Source organism: Danio rerio, chromosome 5 (assembly GCF_052040795.2).
Source record: "Danio rerio strain M-AB ecotype USA chromosome 5, GRCz13ab, whole genome shotgun sequence".
Lineage (NCBI taxonomy): Eukaryota > Metazoa > Chordata > Actinopteri > Cypriniformes > Danionidae > Danio > Danio rerio.
Genome location: NC_141025.1, coordinates 25,288,798 through 25,303,710, shown reverse-complemented (window position 1 = coordinate 25,303,710; position 14,913 = coordinate 25,288,798). Strand labels below are relative to the sequence as shown.

The 14,913-nt window shown below is 35.9% G+C and overlaps 1 protein-coding gene across 2 annotated transcripts; it reads right to left on the bottom strand.

Moving 5' to 3' along the window:
- Positions 1–338: 338 nt before the first annotated feature.
- On the bottom strand, positions 339–14,817 carry atp6v1aa (ATPase H+ transporting V1 subunit Aa). 2 transcript variants are annotated; one of them, NM_201135.2, is given in 15 exon segments: positions 339–1,120; positions 3,424–3,595; positions 3,691–3,785; positions 3,908–4,111; positions 5,416–5,479; positions 5,682–5,796; positions 6,737–6,859; positions 7,649–7,757; positions 7,909–8,071; positions 10,625–10,776; positions 11,001–11,138; positions 13,143–13,357; positions 13,800–13,928; positions 14,106–14,204; positions 14,745–14,793. In NM_201135.2, coding segments are annotated over 14 exon segments (1,854 nt in total). In that variant the 5' UTR covers positions 14,188–14,204; positions 14,745–14,793; the 3' UTR covers positions 339–1,027.
- Positions 14,818–14,913: the final 96 nt, after the last annotated feature.

The following is a 14,913-nucleotide window of genomic DNA, read 5'->3' as shown; positions in this document are numbered from 1 at the left end:
TTACTTTAATCAGATTTGTTTTTAAAATGTATGTTTATTAGCTCTAAATTTTTTACACAAACTATTCTTTTGAACTGCATGTATAAGTTTTTACAATAATATTAACCAGAAAAAGTGTGTTTAAGCACTAAATCATCATATAAAAAAAAACAATTTCAATAGTAATGATGCTAAATAATCAGATTTCTTTCAATTATATCTAATTATTATCAAAGAAATGCAGCCTCAGTGTGCTTAAGGGACTTCCAATTACATTGGTTTTTACTCACCGCAAACAATTAATGACAATGAATTAATGGAAATTATCCATTATGGTTTTCATAAAACAGAGTCATTAAACAGTTTCCAATAATTTAATTCTTTGGAACTGAACACACAACAACACGCACAATAAATGTACCACTACTACAGAAGTCACGATAAATCTACCCACACACCCCTGCACACTCCAGCTCACATACACACACACACACACACTCACATGAGAAACACACATAGAACAGAAATCACATCAATGAGACAAAACAAGACTCAAATAAATAAAGGAAGCCTCAATGATCCCTTTCTGACTTCCGTTGTTCCCATTATCATATAACACATCTTTCATTGGTCACAGAGAGAGAAAGAGAGAGAGAGAAAAGGAGATGGAAATAAACACTGTGCTCCCCTGCACTCCTAACACATGCAATGAGGACTCGTGGGAAAGCAGGTGGTGAGAAAAAGAGATGAATGTTTTGTGGGTTTTTTTGTGCTCGAGTCTCAGCACAGAGAGAGATCACAGATGCTAAAATACAATCTTACAGCTCAAACACACAGTAACAGTTGCAGCTATAGAGTGAGAACACACACTCTTGACGCTTATTAAAGACCGTGTTCAGATTAGCGATGCCTACCGGCTCTGGCTTTCATTCGTCTGGTTCAGATCAGTGTGTGTGTGTAAGGAACACATGCACAAGGGAGCACTGGGAAATGCACTGCACAGCACAGGGGAGGAGAGAGGGAGGGGAAGTGAGGTCAGACGGTGCTTTTAGTCTTCCAGGGTGCGGAAGGAATTCTGCATGTCCTCCAGCAGTTGAGCGTAGTCAGCTTTGATCTTTGCTTCACCCTCTTTCACTGGATCCTGCAAAACATACATGTAAGTATGTAAAACTGAGCAGGGTTGCCAGGTCATAGAAAAATCTTCAGCCGGACATCATTCACAAAAAAAAGGACATAAATTAAACATTAAGGCTGGAAGAAGGTCACTGGTTAGAGCCTCGGCTGGCACAGTCGGCAATTCTGTGTGGAGTTAGCATGTTCTCCCTGTGTTTGCGTGGGTTTCTTCCACAAGTCTAAAGACATGCACTGAATTGGGTAAGCTAAATTGTCCGAAGTGTATGTTTGTGAATGAGTGTGTATGGCTGTTTCCCAGTAATGGGTCGCGGCTGGAAGGGCATCCGCTTCGTAGAACATATGCTGGATAGGTTGGTGGTTCATTCCGCTGTGGTGACCCAGAATAATAAAGGGCCTAAGCCGAAAATAAAATAAATGAATGAGTAAAAGAAAACATAGCTAATGTGACTCTTCAAGCTCGCTGTCAGAAGTATTGAGCTTAACTACTCAATCTTGTTCTTTACCTCCTTTAAGTGTACTGTAAAGCAAATTATAAATATATAAATATATATATAAATAATGGGGATAACTATACATTTCTTCACATTTCCCCTGCAACTTGGTTTCTTCCAGTCACCCCTGCCCTCTCACGAGAATAGACTATGCCAAAATCCACCACTAAGTGAAGTAGAATATTGCTCAGTGGTGGTTGAAGATAGTTTAAAGTTGGAAAACAGGTGTTATAAAGTCCAAATCAGCAGAGCATTTAAGGATTGCGCATGTGTGCGTGCATTGCTTAGCAAGTAACTAAAATCATTGCAATATGTATCTTTATGGAGTTTTTAAATAATCATACTTATTAGGGCTGTAACATGTCAATGCATACATTTAATTCGGCTAAACGGTTGTATTATAATTAATATGTTCGTCCATTGAGATATTCTACACAGACGTTGTGTATATGATGTTTATAATCCTTTATTTAATCATAATCGGTGGGTGATAGTGCAACTAGCGCATGCACACTGAGTTATTTATAATTAACTGAATGTTTTGACTAAAGCTATAATACTAATTTGCAGTGTATTTATATTTCATGATAGTTATTAAAATGTTTGCTTTGGTTTATTTACTTATAATTCATGTTAAACTGTTTTTCTGTATATTCATATATCTATTCTTTATTTGTATTAATTATAGAACCACACACAATCAAGCTGATGCCAATTATTAAATGAAGATTTGGACCATTCTCTGGAGTGAGGCAGTTGTCTTAACCCGAAACCCGTAGCCTTTAGCAAACGAAAAAAACTAGTATTTAGCATATTCACCTTATTGACGAGCGGGCGCTGCCATTTGAATCTTTTTGGCTTGGGACATCCGGTCTCATTCACTTCCATTCATTTTTTGATATTAAAAACTGCTCATTTCGCTGGTTGATGTTGCAATTTAATATTTTCTTATTATATTATTCTACTTGGTCTGTATAGTCATGCAAACATTTGTTTGTAGAGCAAGTAGTTTGACCGTTTTTTGCTGTTTATTATTCCTAGTCATTTCTCCCATAGGCGACTGAATCAGAAGTTCCAAGACAATCGCGAAAACAGGCGCACTTCCGTATTTTAGAATAAGGTCAATAGAGAACAACAACAACAACAAAAAAAGTGTCTTTCTCAATCAAATATGTATCTTCACATATCCATACACATATCACATATTTTTAATATAAAGGTATTTACATTTGACTGTTAAAAAGTGAAATCTATCTTACATTACTGTGTGCTCAAGCAGGCTATGGTCCCAAAAAAGGCTGTTGCCCCCAGAAGAAAGGTCAAACCTACACCCACCTCAAATTTCATTGGTCACCAACTTATCATTAGACTTTTTTTGTGATAATCTATTTTTAAAAAATTAAAGGAGTGTTTTGTGGGCCAAAAAATGGATTGTTGCCTGAGGACAACACCATGACATGGCACAGGTGTCAAATGCACAGGTGTCAAATGCAGTTCCTAGAGGGTCGCAGCTCTGCACAGTTTAGTTCCAACCCTGCTTCAACATACTTATATGGAGGTTTCAAACAGAACTGAAGGACTTAATTAGTTTGATCAGGTGTGTTTATTAGGGTTGGAACTAAGCTGTGGCCCTCCAGGAGCTGGATTTGATACGTTTGCCATAAAGGGTTAACTAAATCCATTTTTAAAATTTGCTTTAGTGTCACTTAACCATTACAACATTGCATTAAACTGACCATTAACTATAACCCTGAAAGAATGTTGTACTCTCTCCACTACAATCTTTAAATCCACAAACAAAACAATAAATAAAACTTACCTTAAACTTCATGGAGCTGATCCGATACAGAATTTCTCCCATGTGTTCACGGATCTGTGCCCAGGTGATCTTGTTATCGCTCTGAGCTGTGGTCTCGACAGCATGCCGGGCCAGATCATAAAAAGCTATCATATTAGACAGGATGCCCACTGTCTTGTAGAAGGGACAGAACCTGAAAGAGACATCATGTGGGACATAATTAACACAGAATGACAAACTGGATCAATGAGACATCAAAAGAAATGGGAATTTGCTATTCAGCTTTACCTGTCATAGGGAGTATAACCGTTCTGCTGCAGGAAGTCATCTTTAATGAGTTTAGCCACCTCCAGGGTGATTTTATCCGTCTCAGCCAGAGATGCCTATAGGAGAGGAAGAAAATTAATATAATTAAGACACAGACTCACATCAAACAAAAACACACAACATAGTCTATTTAAACACAAACGTCAATATATAAAAAAGTAAATACACAGAAACACACCTTTCCAACCAGCTGCACAATCTCAGCCAGATCCTCCTCCTCCTGCAGAATCTCTTTGGCTTTGGTACGCAGCGGCACAAACTCTTGGAAGTGTTTGTCATAGTACTCATCCAGCGCTCGTGTATATTTACTGTAACTGATAAGCCAGTTAACTGAGGGGAAGTGTTTCCTCTGAGCGAGCTTCTTATCTAAACCCCAGAACACCTGAGAGAAACAGTTTAAATGAGAGGATTAAAAACTGTAAAAGGTATCATTGCTTCATTTAAAAACTTTAAAGTCTTGTGTATAAAAAAAACATTTGTCTTAAATTTTAGGTAAACATCATAAAGCATGATAAAAAATCATATAATAATATTTATTTATACTTTTCCTGATATAGAATTCTTCCACTAGTATTATTTCTAATCATAATTACCAAACATTCATTCATTTTCAAAATTCTAACCCTTTGAATGCTGATTTGCTCCAGCAGATGCTCACTGTGAGTGTCCTCAATACAGCTCTAGAGCTCCCTCTGGTATGAAATGTCTTATAAGCTATGAAACGACTCCAGCATCAGATATTTATAGGTTTGGCTGTGATAACACTTCTATTAACTCAGACTTTGTCTAAAATCTACCACACACACACACACGCACACACACACACACACACACACACACACACACACAAAAAACTACTTCATCAAAATCAAGCTTACTTTCATCTCTTTACATAAACAAATAAAAAATGCAACCGAGGATTAAAATGTGTGAAGATATGTTTTTAAATAAAAAAAAATAAAGTAACATTCAGTAACATTCATTCATTAATTCAACACCAATATATATATATATATATATATATATATATATATATATATATATATATATATATATATATATATATATATATATATATATATATATATATATATATATATATTGAAAGAGAGAGAGAGAGATATATTTGGACATTGACACAATTCTAACATTTTGGCTCTGTACATCAAAACACAATGGATTTCAGATTAAACAAACTAGATGTGCTTAAATTGCAGACTGTCAGCTTTAATTTGAGGGTATTTATGTCTAAATCAGGTCCGCAAAAAAGTATGTGGTACAAAATGCATAGAAAATGTTCAGGGCAGGGAGGCCGAGAACCAGAATTGAGAACCACTGATTTAAACACATTCAAATACATCGATACCTACAAAAACACAATTATAGCTAAATAATGTATCCAATCGACTCTGTAATAGACTATAATATGCATAAGCAGAAAACAAGAATAAAGCGAGTATTTTCATTATATGCCTTTCCCTTCATATTAAATATCTTTTAATAAGTTTGATTAGGAAATTTTATTGCATCAAGTGTAAATATATATATATATATATATATATATATATATATATATATATATATATATATATATATATATATATATATATATATATATATAAATAAAAGGTTGCATGAGGATTAATAATTTAAATGATCTTACACATTTTCACAGTGTTCACCCACCTGCACAATACCAAGCGTGGCAGAGGTCACAGGATCTGAGAAGTCACCACCAGGGGGAGACACACTGTAGGAAAGAGATCATTTTAAAGGGATCACAAAAGCATTGAAACATCTGTGGTTACAACCACCACAAGAACGGTTCATCTAAGACTTTTATAAACGAACAGAAAATAATTGCCATTACTTGCTTTCAAGTTAAAAAGGCAGCACGATCAATTTATTCATTTACTGAAAAAGCTCACTTAGTGTTCCTGAAATGTACTTACGCTCCCACAATGCTGACGCTGCCCTCTCTCTCTGGGTTGCCCAGACACTTCACTCGACCTGCTCTCTCATAGAACGACGCCAGACGGGCTCCAAGATAGGCAGGATATCCACTGTCTGTGAAGGAATTACAAGAACGTTCAATTGTCCAATATAAGGAAGCTTACATAAGACGAAGCTGCACAATATTTCTGTCAGGTACAACTATTTTAATTTGTAAGGAAAAAAAAAGTCTAAATATTGAAAATCACCTTTAAAATCCCATTTAAAATGAAGTACTTGGCAATCCAATCACCATTCAAAAATTAAGACTTGATATTTACAAAAATTTACTAAAATGTAATAATAGCAAAGAGCAAAATAAGGCTGGTTTTGTGGTTCAGGGTCATATATTACATATGCTGCCAATACAAAGCAAACGCTTAAATATGCAGTAAATGTGTAAAGAATGCTATGTTTTTGAATTGCTTGGCTACATGAGCACTATTAGACATTTGCTTAGTCATCTTGGGTGGCCGCTATAAGCTAACATTTCTAGAATGTTTAACACATCATTAATGTTATTAGCATGTTTTATGTCATAACAAAACTAGTAATGATCATCACTAGCATGTTTTAATACACTGCTATCATGTTTTAGAACTTTGCTAAAATTTTGTGGTTAAGATGTTAAACATTCGTAATATTTTTAGCACATTGCTTAATGCCTTAGCACAACAACATATTGATGTTTTTGTGGAAACAAATATACATTTAACTAGTGACATTTAAAAAAAATTTTATTGTAAAGTTCTAAATGTTGTAAGTCTGGGGTGTCCAAACTCGGTCCAGGAAGGCCAGTGTCCTGCATATTTTAGTTCCAACCCCATACACCTGAAACAACTCAAGCTTTCTAGCTGTTCTACAAACTATCAGGCAGGTGATTTGAAGGAAGTTGGAATTAAACCATACAGGACACCAGCCCTCCAGGACGGAGTTTGGACACCCCTGTTGTAAGATGTCTCTATATAGATATAAAAAAAACATACACACACATTTGCAATTGAGCTGTACATACCAGCAGGCATCTCAGCCAGACGTCCTGAGATCTCCCTAAGAGCCTCAGCCCAACGAGAAGTGGAGTCGGCCATCATACTGACATTATAGCCCATGTCCCTGAAGTACTCGGACAACGTGATACCTGTTCACAGATACAAGCATTCACAGTTTGCAATTAACCACTGTTTTTATACAACCGGATTCTTACCTGAATTGCATTCCAGGGCTCCCAGTCTAAACCAGATATCAATCTCCCTGACTTTCACTGACTAAAAAGTGTAATTCCCCTGACCTATAATGAACAGACAGTTCGCTGTTGTGCTTTGCATAATATTAAAATGTTTTTAGCTTGAATATAATTTTGCTGGATTTTATTAGCCACTATGAGAACAACAAAGGATACTTTATCTCAGGTTTTGGAAAAAAATCTGTAGTACTTACTGTTTGCATGGTTGTAAAGTGCTCCCTATACCATATTTGATTGTAATTTTGCAAAATTTACATTTAGCTTTTCTGCCATTAAGCCCAGTTATTGAAGTGGTCATTTTAAAGTCAAAGCTACTAAAATGTATACTATCCTGACATGTTAGGCTTAGTCAAGAATTATAGTCTGATGACTGCAAGTTGATGAGTGTGAAAGAAATAAAATTTAGCTGAAAAATAGCCAAAACATAAAAACAAAGGTGAAATTATTCAATTAAAAACTGGTATAAAAATATATATATTTCAATAGATGGAAACAAAAATTTTAAACGAACAAACAAAAATCCTTAGTATTCTACAACTTGGACAAAAAAGATAAATATTTCCTGACTTTCAATGTCTAGAATAGACCTTTTAAAAGTTCATAATAATCCAAATATTCCATAACCCCCGGAAACTCTGGCTTTTATCAAGTCACTCTATTTGTGCAGATGGCTCATGGGTTTACCAGTATAGATGGAGGCTTCTCTGGCAGCCACAGGCATGTTTGAGGTGTTGGCCACCAGTGCTGTTCTCTTCATAATGCTCTCCACCTTTCCGCCCACCTCCATGGTAAGCTATTTAACGAAATTACAATTAAATCACATAAACCTGGGTCATTTAAATCTAGCTAAAGGGTCACATGAACCCCTGCAGTTATGAAATTAATATCACATTCATAAACATTGAATTATCAAAGCGAGCAGGTACACCAAGTGCCACACCAACCTCTGGAAAGTCTCTTAATACTTCAGACATCTCATTTCCACGCTCTCCGCAACCCACATAAATGATGACATCGCTGTTGGAGTACTTGGAGAGAGACTGAGAGATCACAGTCTTGCCACAGCCGAAGGCTCCTGGAATGGCAGTGGTTCCTCCTTGGACACACCTGCAAAAGAGCATTTTTAAGCATTAGAGAAGGAAAACATTGGACCTCGAGCAGGGAATCAAACTCAGATCACAGTGAGCACATCAGTGCTATATGTCGGCACACTTTAAAAACATTAATCCTTAATACAACTCAAAATCATCACATCTTCTTTGATCTAATGCATGCATTTATTTACATTATATATATATATATATTTATATATATATATATATATATATATATATATATATATATATATATATATATATATATATATATATATATATATATATATATAAATGTGTGTGTGTGTGTGTGTGTGTGTGTGTGTGTGTGTGTGTGTGTGTGTGTTATACTGAATATTCTTGTGGCATTCTTTCATCCCTGTATTGACATTTTATTTTTTAGAAGTTATGTGAAACATTATAGAGGTCAACTTGCATTTGATATTCCTTTTAATATCAATTTGATCCAGACCCAAAAATAGGGTCTCTAATCTTTTACCCCTATTTATTATATTTTTAACAATTCATTAATGAGAATGAGAAGAAATTATCCACTTTCTTTTCCTGAAGGGCCTAAAATGTGTGCAGTAGTTTGGGAAGTTTAAGTACGGCTATTAACTATTAAATTAGGAGATCTAGCCAACTGTCATAAGGAACAATTCAATGACAGATGAAAGATGACTGCTAGTAAATTTAAACACTTAAAAGGAAAATCATTCATTCGAGAAAAAAAGGCACCACAAAAAAGAAAGCCTGTGCAGGTTTGTTTGAGGCACAGAATGTAATTTTTACCCCTAGAGGGTGTTTATTCAAAACAAACAAAAACATAGACTGTTTCTTCATATGCATTCTTTAGCGATCTTGTGTCTTCGTGTAACGTCGTCATCAACCGCCAAAGTTCAGTTCCAAAACTCAACATCGTAAGAACAAAAGATGTGTGAAAGTTCCGAGATGTATTCTTGGTATCGAGGAAGCACAGATGCAGACTTGAGCACAGGACTTACTCTAGAAGTCCCAGAAGTCATTGCAACTGAATAAAGGAGGTGGGATTTATTATAAGTTTATTATTAAAGCTCAAAGATATAACTTCCTAATCTCAGGAGTTTCCCTAAATAAGATGGTGAAAGTAAACATGAAAATCTTAATAAAGGCATAAACACATTAATTTGATAAAATTTGTTTTTTGATCAAATTTGATAAAATTCGTATTAAAATCTGATTTATTTGTATTGTTCATTCATTCATTCATTCATTTTCTTGTCGGCTTAGTCCCTTTATTAATCTGGGGTCGCCACAGCGGAATAACCGCCAACTTATCCAGCACGTTTTTACACAGCGGATGCCCTTCCAGCCGCAACCCATCTCTGGGAAACATCCATTCACACTCATTCACACACATACACCATGGACATTTAAGTTTACCCAATTCACCTGTACCACATGTCTGTGGGGGAAACCGGAGCACCTTGAGGAAACCCACGGGGAAAACATGCAAACTCCACACAGAAATGCCGACTGACCCAGCTGAGACTTGAACCAGCGACCTTCTTGCTGTGAGCGACAGCACTACCTACTGTGCCACCGCGTCGCCTTAATTGTATTGTGCCAAGTAAATTCGTAAGGTTTTTTGTGCATGATATACTTATATTTAAAAGGGAAAAAAACAATAAATGGTTGTATGAATGCTGTAATGTTTACATAATTTTCCATTAAAAAAGTGTGAAGGTCATGTGACCATCAGGAAGAACGCAGCATCTCATTTCTCACAGTCTCTCGCAGTCTCGAGTTCATTCTTCCGAGGTAACCTGGCAAGACGGCTCTGCACGAGAACGCAAGTCTGTTTTCTGCGTTCTTGGAATTGAGAAACAGCCTGAATTTGGTGGTGCAGTGACTGAGCGTGGAATAGTGCAAGTCGTCTTTATTACATCCTATAAGACTCTGTCAGAAATCATGTTCATGGATTAGCTAAAGTATTCAAAACTTATTATCATCGTAGCATAAAGCAGAGTAAGGCTGACAGCCATTGAATAAACCAAGGCTGCTAAAACAATTGCTGATGAGAGACGAGCGCAACATGGCATGAATGTGGTAGAGCCAACTGAATCATGATCACATGGGGAAGAAGTAATGCTGTTTTATCATACTAAATACATTTTAAGGATCTGTCATATTGCTGCTCCGTGCAGTCTAAAAAACACACACCATATTAAAGTGTCTTTTGTGTTTTCTTATTTTCTATTAAACCAAACTGAAAATCCAGCATTATTAGCATGGCGGCACAGGACACGTTTTGTGTTGCTAATAAAAATGGCTTATTTCTCTGGATTTGAACACACATTTGGGATTATGTGAAACAACAAAATATATAACACTTCTTTAATTTTTTTGGGGATTATTTCATGAAAAAATCTTGCAATAAATAACCAGTTGGCCAAAATTGCAGACAATAGGTTCCACACTTAATTAGCTTTTTCAAAAAAGCAGATTGCAAAATGTTTACAATCAAGATTAAAATGCAATTGTGCAGAAATATAATCACACTTTTCTAGACGTGTTTGACACTCACGGAAAGAGGGCGTCCAGTACACGTTGTCCAGTCAGTAGGGGGTGGTTGGCAGGGAGCTTCTCAGTAACAGGCCTCACTTGTCGCACAGGCCACACCTGCACCATGGTGAACTTCTCCTTCACTCCTTCAAACTCCAGCTCCAGCACCACATCCTGACACACACGCATAATGAAAAGGGAACTTTCAGTATTTCACAAGACTGGGGTTTTTCCTCATCTTGCTCAAACATCTTAAGTAGTTTTTTTTTACATTTAACGATTGCCTTAGTAAGGTGTTATATGCAAATACATCTGACCTGGCATGAAGAGTTCTCCTGACTATATATACGTGTAGTAATATTAAAAGACATGTGAGGATGAATTTAAGTGTGACTCACAGAGACATCATAATTTCCTGGCGGAGCGACATATGTGACTGTTCCTCTGCTGCGGGGTGGTAGCATGAGCTTGTGTTTGATGAGAGAGTTCTCATTCACCAGTCCATAGATATCACCTCCTGTAACATGGCTTCCAACCTAAAAAACAGTGTTGTAAACCATTTTAAATATGGAGAGCTTAATTTCAATGTATTATACATTCTACCTTCTGTATTTAAAATACTCATGCACATTCAAATTCCACTTAAATTACATGTAGTCATTAATAGTTACATTTAAAAATTTACAAATTACATTTAGTTACTTTTTAAAGATGTTCTCTAAGTGCTCAAGAAAGAGAAAAGGGGGATTATTGTACACAGAATATCAATTGTAGCTTTTTGGGGATATTTTGCTGTTTTGTAACCAAACTATGTTATTTGGCCTAAATGACTGATGCCAAAACAATAAGTTACTCCATGCAGGTAGCAAAAAAATTAGTTATATATGAACACAACCAATAATATATCCAAACAGAGAGATATGGTGCATTCTACACTTGCAATGATCAGTGCTAATGCTTTAAATTCATTTAAGCATTGGAAAACACAGATTATTATGGGGATAGTTAAACAACATTTATTATTTTTGTTTGGCTGGATTGTAGCCACTGTCTTAGATTTTCCGAATCACGAAGAAAATAGTTAATGTTCTTCTTATGTTAAGAGTAACATGTATCTTGGATGACCTGAGGGTTAGTCGATTTACAGTTTTTCTGCAGGTTTCACTAAGCCAAATTTAAGACTTTTTAAAACCGCTATGAATGAAATTTCAGATTTAAACAGGACAAAAAGCCATTTTGTAATGGCCGATGCAAAAAGATTTTAACTTGCCACATTCCAATTTAGATTCAGTTATTTCTTATCCATATATTTTAAATAAGGAGTCAAAATCAGCAAATTATAGATAATAATAATAATTTTGTTCATGATAACTTTTCTTTAAAAAAGTTTTAAAAACTTCAACAAAATAAATGTATGCACAACATACATTTATGCATAAATACATGGACGAATACATTTTAATTATATTTTAAACTAATGTTATTGTAAGAATGTAATGAAGATGATTCTCTGGTAATCCATTAGGTCAGAAGCGGGTGCTACCCTTTGTATGTTTTTTTCCAGTGAGTGCAGTTTAGTAAGAGGTGTTTGACCCGAAGATGGTTTTTTTTTTTGTTTTTTTTTCAGCTTTCTCTTTAGTTATTTAGAGACGGAGATGATTTAGTTAGGGGTTTTTAATTTGTTATTTTCTTTGATTTGGCACAGCTTATTTTCCTTCCCTTTATCAGGTTTGTTTTAATTGATTTGACTTATTTTGCTTTTTTTGTACAAATTTGTAAATGAATTTTGGGTGAAAGCGAACTACTTTTTGCTACATCCGTTGTCTGTCTCGATCCATAGCAGCTAATTTCTCAGGGGAATTTTTTAAATATTGGGTTGTCATAATGTTTTGCCCTTTTCATCCTTCGAGACATCCTCCGTAATGCCATATTAGTAAATAGAATTAATAAAATTTACTTTTTTAAAATGCTTTTTTGAGATGGATTGATGGTTGTACCGATGGTGTAGCTTTACATGGACAAAGGAAAATTAAGACCGGTTTAAAAGTATTTAAGACCATATTTCAGACGTTAAGACTTTTAAAGACCATGTGGACACCATGAATTAACAATAAATTGTACTTTTTGGCTGAACAATTCCTTTATTATTTCAGAATAGCTGCAGTTTTGATTGGTTCATTAAATAAATAAATATCTAGGGCTCACAAAATCTCGTAGCCCAAAGTCCTGGGGTTATTGTTTTTTCAGTCAGGCTACAAAAATCTATCTACACCTTGCTCGATGGGCCATCTAGATAGATCGCTGTGCGAGGTGTAGATAGATTTTGGTACGCCGGCAGAAAAAAACAACAGCTTCGGTACTTCGAGCTGCCAGATTTTTGTGAGCCCTGATACTTATGACATGAGTATTTGATCCCAGCTACCAAGCATATACTAACTATCATAACTCACATGGTCTTGGAAAAAAAGACAGAAATGTCCAAAAAAATAAATAAACTAAGTGCACAACACCTCTATATAAAGAAACACACACTTCATTACCCTCAAGTTATTAATAGGTGTGAAGTCCCATTTAAGGTCCCGGTTGAGAGCCCCTATATTAACACCTCTGGGGATGTAGATGCTCTGCGTGAGGTCATTGATGTCTTTGAGGGGGCGCTGAATACCGTCAAAGATAGAGCCCATAATTCCAGGTCCCAGCTCTACAGAGAGGGGCTTTCCTGTGCGGAGCACTGGATCTCCCACACAAACTCCAGCTGTGTTACTTTGGTTCAGGAAAACAAACAATGCAAAGTAGACAAACACACACAAAACCAATTCTGCAACAGCATTATAATCCTGTAACAGTGTGAGATAATAATACCATGGTAATACGCCTTATATTACTGTGAATGATACTACTGAACACTATGTGACATGTTGACAATGGGTTTATTTATTTTGCCAACAATATTATTTTGACAACAAAAGAATATGATTTGATGTGCGGGAGCAAGTTTACAGCAAGTTTGTTTATTGTTCAACACCATGGCGGAACCCATACCTGGGTTATTGAGACTTAAAACAGGATCTAAATGATAAATACCTGTTGTTTTTTTTCTCCTCTAATTATGCAAACATTTTATTTGGATTTACTATATTTAAAACTTTTAGGGGGTTCTCAGTGTAAACAAATCCCAGATTAATAGTAAAGGATACAAGTCTCCTCATACACCTGGATGGTTGCCATATCTCCTTCCAATCGGATAATCTCTCCCACCAGCTCACTGTGGCCGACACGAACCAGTTCATACATAGCTGCACCTGCCATGCTGGAGGCCGTCACCACTGTATTGAATAGAGACATAGACTGTAACCTGCCCATCACATGACTTCTCTTTTTTACAGTAGATGACTGAATTACTTGTGAGATAAACACCGAGCAGTAAGCTAATCTGTAACAAACTGACTTCATATATTTGGCAGTGGTGAATGTTTATTTTATTGTATTTTATTTTTTTTTACCGGGGCCTGAGACTCCATGAACATATCCAAACTGACTCTCGCGTTCCTCATCTCGGATCTTAGGCAGCTTGGAAAAATCCATCTTGTGTGTTAGAAAACCTAAATGACAGATTCAAGACACAGATGTGGTAAAAAAAGATAAATATCTTTAAGTATTTCAAAAATAAAAACAACATGACAAGATTCATTTTATAATTTCAACAGAAACACAATCTAAACATGTTTTGTTCAACTGTAAAGAAATATATTTGAAGGGAATTTAAAGTAAATATCTCAATTACCACTGACAAGTAGCCTATAACGACAACCCAGAAAAACAGTTAATAAACAGCAGAGCCACTATGGCCGACCGGGTTCGGATTAACACTAGATTCTTGCTGTAACGACTGAATATCAAATTTAAAATGTTAGGAATTTAGATAACTGTACTAAACGCACAACCGCTATTAACTATTGAATGAGAAAATCTAGCAGACTGTCGTGAGGAACCATGAATGTCAGGTGACAGATGGCTGCTAGCAAAGCCTCTGATCAGCAAATGAGCACAATTCGCCTGCGTAGAAAATGAGATGGGAGCAAACCGAAAGAGATGACAATAAACAAAATAAGAGTAACAAATAATGAAAAGATTGATCTTACTGTACTAGCATGAAGCGAACACCAATCCGTGGAATACCCTACCAAGCAGTAGATCGAGGAAAAAAACTGTCACGACATAGATCAGCTGACTTGCCAGGATTAAGGAAGTTCGTTTACACACTGCAACGGAAAGTGCGCCATTATGGCTCTCCTAGAGGATGTTTTCGTG

Coding starts and splice junctions, on each gene's coding strand:
- atp6v1aa (XM_087251549.1), bottom strand. CDS start 14,187: ATGGATTTTTCCAAGCTGCCTAAGATCCGAGATGAGGAACGCGAGAGT. Junction 13,929..14,105: donor TCATGGAGTCTCAGGCCCCG/GTAAAAAAAAAT, acceptor TATTCAATACAG/TGGTGACGGCCTCCAGCATG. Junction 8,072..10,624: donor GTACTGGACGCCCTCTTTCC/GTGAGTGTCAAA, acceptor GCTCTTTTGCAG/GTGTGTCCAAGGAGGAACCA.